At 39.1% G+C, this 5470-nt stretch overlaps 1 protein-coding gene across 3 annotated transcripts in view; it reads left to right on the top strand.

The window, feature by feature from the left end:
* LOC106869728 (apoptosis regulator BAX) overlaps window positions 1-5470 on the top strand; it is a 134077-nt gene that overhangs the window by 110488 nt on the left and 18119 nt on the right. Inside the window, exon 1 of one of the 3 annotated variants that reach the window (XM_052971527.1) lies at window positions 3867-4005. The exons of the other annotated variants lie outside the window; for them this stretch is intronic. Coding sequence (XP_052827487.1) covers window positions 3882-4005 — 124 coding nt within the window. The 5' untranslated portion in view covers window positions 3867-3881. Of the gene's footprint in view, window positions 1-3866; window positions 4006-5470 lie in introns of those variants that run through there. 3 annotated transcript variants of the gene reach the window in all.

Below are 5470 nucleotides of genomic sequence, written 5' to 3'. Positions count from 1 at the left end.
ATATATATATATATATATAGTGTGTGTGTGACTTTGAAGTTTTGGCTCAGTTACTTTTGTCAGACAATCTGGTGGAGGTAACAGAGCCAAAACATTGAAAACACTATCAACCTTTCCCTTGTGTGTGTGTGTTCCCTAATTTCCAGTAATCTGTGGATATGGCTCTGCATAGGACAATATTATCTCCCTTGGAAAGAGGTGAGTGTTAGTGACAGGAAGGGCATTTGGCTATAGAAATTCCATCTAACCCATGCAAACATTGAAAAGTGGATGTTAAAGCAATGATGGAAATGTGTCCGCACACCCTTTCGGTTCGTCTATATTCTCTCCTTTACACATGTTCATGAATCTCAACAATATGGTCTGATTTCTCATTGTCACCCTCGTCTTCTTTCCAGCTACTGGTGCTCACTCTTATTTACTGTAGGGTAACCATGTATCTTTTCTATTGCAAGACACTTGTGCCTGTCCTTCTATCATTACTTTAGCTCCCCACCATCTTGCATAATATCATTTCCCCTTCTACACCAACCCTACTCAGTCAAGGGTCTCTTCTTTGTCTTGTGAGTTACTTGGTGACTTCACCAGTACTCATGTCATGAAAATAGCACTCGTTACACCCTAATGAGGAAGGGCTTCCTGCCAGAGAAACCATGTCAAAACAGACATTGCAGCACAATAGAGTCCTCTACCATGTTAGATCCTGTCAAACCATCTGACCCTTGCTAGTATTAAAGACAGATGTTTAAATGATGTATATACACGTGTATTTATATGTATATTCATGTTTATTTTTCTGTACATACATGTAAATATGTGTGTATATGCATGTATGTGTAAATATATACATATGTATTAATGTATGTACACAGAGGCAATTAAGAAATTCAGGAAGAGAGAAAAGGAAACTGTCAGTTACTAAAGATGCCACCCCTCATAATACACACATGCATGCACAAAGAAATTGTATATAAAGAGAATTGTATATTGTTTAGTCTGTGGAGGCGCAATGGCCCAGTGGTTAGGGCAGCGGACTCGCGGTCATAGGATCGCGGTTTCGATTCCCAGACCTGGGCGTTGTGAGTGTTTATTGAGCCAAAACACCTAAAGCTCCACGAGGCTCTGGCAGGGATGGTGGCGAACCCTGCTGTACTCTTTCAGCACAACTTTCTCTCCCTCTTACTTCCTGTTTCTGTTGTGCCTGTAATTCAAAGGGTCAGCCTTGTCACACTGAATATCCCCGAGAACTACGTTAAGAGTACACATGTCTGTGGAGTGCTCAGCCACTTGCATGTTAATTTCACGAGCAGGCTGTTCTGTTGATTGGATCAACTGGAACCCTCGACGTCCGTAAGCCACGGAATGCCAACAACATATTGTTTAGTCTACCAGTTAGGCTTCTAACTATACAAACACATCCACACATTATTATTGTGGGATTCATCCTCATAAATTCATTGAAGCAACTTGAAAATTTTGTTTGCACACTATGCATAATTTTAAAAGGTCCTTTAGAATTTTCCCTGATGTGTTCAATCAGCTTAATGAAGTCTTGGGATTCCTAATATTAGTAGGAATAATATAATGATTGCTATTTGCAAATAAATTAATTGCTGATATGTGTACACAGACATCTCGTAAAATAAACAGATACCATCATTTTTGAAAGATTTATTTCTGGACATTAGTGTGTGACTAAAATATACATAGCGGGTGCAAACCCGGATCCAAAATTTTCAATAAACAAGGTTAATGTTTTCCAGCCTTAATAACAAAGCACACACAGGTGTAATAATAATAAAAATAACAGGTGGCGAGTGGCAGAATCATTAGGACACTGGGTAAAATGCTTAGCAGTCTTTCATCTGTCTTCATGTTCTGAGTTCAAATTCTGCCAAGGTCGTCTCTGCCTTTCATCATTTTGGGGTCGATAAATTAAGTACCAGTGAAACACTGGGGTCGTTATAATTGACAAGTCCCCTCCCTCCAAAATTTCAGGCCTTGTGCCTTTAGTAGAAAGGATTATATTATAATTCTACATCAATCATATCACTTAACTTCACTTGACTGTATATAACTGTATATATGTGCCTTCACTTAACTGTATATAACTGTTCCCTGCTGGAACCTCATGGAGCTTTAGGTGTTTTTGCTCAATAAACACACACAACGCCCGGTCTGGGATTCGAAACCACAATCCTCCGACCGTGAGTCCGCTGCCCTAACCACGGGGCCATTGTGCCTAACAAGAGAAAATACAATACTAATAAGCTGTTGACAGAAAATCATTTTTTCATAAAAATGTCTTCTCAACTCTTCCTTGTTTTAAGGTCAAAGTTATTTATATTCTAAAGTCAATTCAGTTCATTCCATAACTACCACATCCATAATCGTTTTATCACCTGCATGAGAAAATGATACTAGGTGTGACGGTGGTGGTTGTGGTGGTGGTGGTGGTGGTGGTGGAATAATCATTATTTAGAAAAATGACACCAAAAAGAAAGTGGTGAATAAAGAGAGAAAGTAATTTTTTTTTACAAGTATGTATGCATGTATATTTGTTTATATATATATATAGGTGCAGGAGTGGCGTGTGGTAAGTAGGTTGCTTACCAACCACATGGTTCCGGGTTCAGCCCCACTCCGTGGCACCTTGGGCAAGTGTCTTCTACTATAGCTTTGGGCCAACCAAAGCCTTGTGAGTGGATTTGGTAGACGGAAACTGAAAGAAGCCCGTCGTGTATATATATATATATATATATATATATGTATGTGTGTGTGTGTATATGTTTGTGTGTCTGTGTTTACGTCCCTGTAACTTAGAGGTTCAGCAACAGTGACCGATAGAATAAGTACTAGGCTTACAAAGAATAAGTCCTGGGGTTGATTTCTTCGACTAAAGGTGGTGCTCCAGCATGGCCGCTGTCAAATGACTGAAACAAGTAAAAGAGTAAAAAAGAGAGAGTATTTATATTTATATATATCTATATATATAAGCATTAATAATGATGAGGAGAATGGATATTTTTCATATCCATAACAAGTTGCTGCAATTATGTTTGAATCATAAATCCATGCTCTAAAGTGGTTCCAGATGTTATGCTTGTTGGTTCTGCCTTTCTAATATAATTTCTATGTAAAGCTCTTTATTTATTACAAAGTGGGAGATGGAGGAGGAAGAGTGGGAGTGATTGATACTGGATTGTAAGAAGGCACTTGAAGAATATATATAGGAACTTTAGGTTAGTTAAAATACATTTGTGACGTGTGTGTGTGTGTTCATAAACTTTTGTTATGGCTGGTCGGAGAGTGACCATTTGCTTCACACCTATACTGCTAAGAGATTCTTTTTAAGAAATGTACTTTCAACTTCAAGTGGGCAGACACCAGGGGCATATATTCCAGGTGTGCTAGGTGTGTGCTGCATACCCATTGCAAATGGCAAATTTATTATAAATATCAACCTTTAATTTAATCACAAATCTTAATGGATTTGATTGAATGTCCACTGGTGAAATACCTGTTCAGCCAAATGCCATCAGCTATCTGTCCTGGAGCCATCCCCCATTTCCAGAAAGCATGTACACAACCTCATATGCAGATCACACCATGCTCACTTCCTCCCATCAGTCTTCAGATACTGCTGAATAAACTGCTCCAACGTGATAGAAATCACTTCAGAAATTTGGCTCCACAACAACAGACTTAAAATAGCACCTACCAAATCCACTGTCTGCCTTGATACAAACAACATAGAGAGAGAGGAAGAGTGAGAGAAAATATCAAATACAACCTTCATATTCAACAACATAAACATATAAACATAATACACACACACACACACACACACACACACACACATGCGCACAGCGTATGTAAATATGATTTGTATACAACATCTCCGCAACACTTACAAGACAAATAGAAGACATTCTGCTTCAAGTGGCCGCAACCAAGATGTCATAGCCTGCCATGCTAGGAATCTCAGTTCCCCGGCTAGCTTTGGTAGGTCCTCAATTTTCTGTTGTGTGTCTTTGCCAATAACATCAGTGTAGATGAGTAGTCTGTGTCTTCTATTGGGGTGCGCTAGTCTCTAAAATACATCATCTGATATGGTATCAGGTTGTTCAGCATGAACGCAGTAACCGGCAAAGCTTACCCTGGACTGAGCAATATCACTAGAGATGAGTGGAATGTGTCCATAAATCTCTTTGGTCTTCTGCCCACTCTATGCAATGTTTTGATGTTTATAGCTATGAAAGAAAAACAAAAGATGAACATTCTTAGTTTAGTATCACAGATACTCCATTTAGTCCACAGATAGAAATAACAATGGCATACAAGCATAGCTGTATGATGGACTAAAAGGAACCAAAACACACACTCTCTCTCTCTCTCTCTCTCTATGCTAGAGCCTGAAAATTCTGAATTTTTGATGGGGAAGATAAAATTGTTTCCTTTGGTCATTTGTCAGTTCAGTCTATTCTGTTGTCTCTTGTGGGCTTAATCATGAGGCAGGTGGTCTGTTTAACACTTATGCAAGTTTATGCAATGTCAAGGCATGTCCACACATAGGAGAACCTGTGTGATAAATGGCTAGGGGCCAGCCCTTCTCCAACTCCTGTATATCGTAACTACAGGGATATCCTTTGGTTTTTGATCTAATGTTCAAGCACTTGACTGGCACTACCTCCCTGAATCAAAGTGGACCTGGAAATAGTAGTGATTAAAAGTTAATTCTGTACTACCCTAAACACAAACTCATAATTGGAGCTTCACTGTCAGATGTAGTTTAATGTCTTACTCAAGACATAAGTACATATAAAATGTGCAGTTTGCATCATATCTTGCATATAGATCACCCTCATAATAAAACAAAACTACTAGTTGGCCAATGGTGAAGGGTGGCATTTCTATATTCTGTGAAAAACATGTCAGATCATAGGAAATACTTTTGGGGCCTACCAACTCAGTCGTGGCCACTCACCACAAAAGTATGGTAGAAGTTGGTCATGAATGTAGTGGCAGAAAATAATTACAATGGTGAATATGGTGTTGGTGGTGATAGGGATAGTAGTTGCAGAGATAGTGGTAGCTGAGGAGTGATGGTAGCAGTGACTGGAGCAGAGTAGTGGTATATGTAGTAGGGGTAGCAGCGAGAGGAATGGTAGTGGTGGCAGAATAATGATGGTCACAGTGAAACGGGTATAGAGGTGGTAGAAGTAGTAGTAGTAGTAGTAGTGAGAGTGGTGGTAGCAATAGCCGAGGAGTGGTGGTAGGGTTAACTGTAAGGGTATATAGTTGGTGGTATTGATGGTAGTTAGTTAGCTACGTATAAGTTGCTGAAGAAATGTGAAGTGGAGCAGTGAAGTAGTCGTATACTCAACATGCCACAGCAGACTACATTGTGGTCTAAACATTCAAGTTGCAGCAAAAATACCATTTTATATATATATATATATATATATAT

Source organism: Octopus bimaculoides, chromosome 11, assembly GCF_001194135.2.
Source record: "Octopus bimaculoides isolate UCB-OBI-ISO-001 chromosome 11, ASM119413v2, whole genome shotgun sequence".
NCBI classification, from domain to species: Eukaryota; Metazoa; Mollusca; class Cephalopoda; order Octopoda; family Octopodidae; genus Octopus; species Octopus bimaculoides.
The sequence above is the reverse complement of the archived record's forward strand: the minus strand, read 5'-3'. Positions and strand labels throughout refer to the sequence as shown.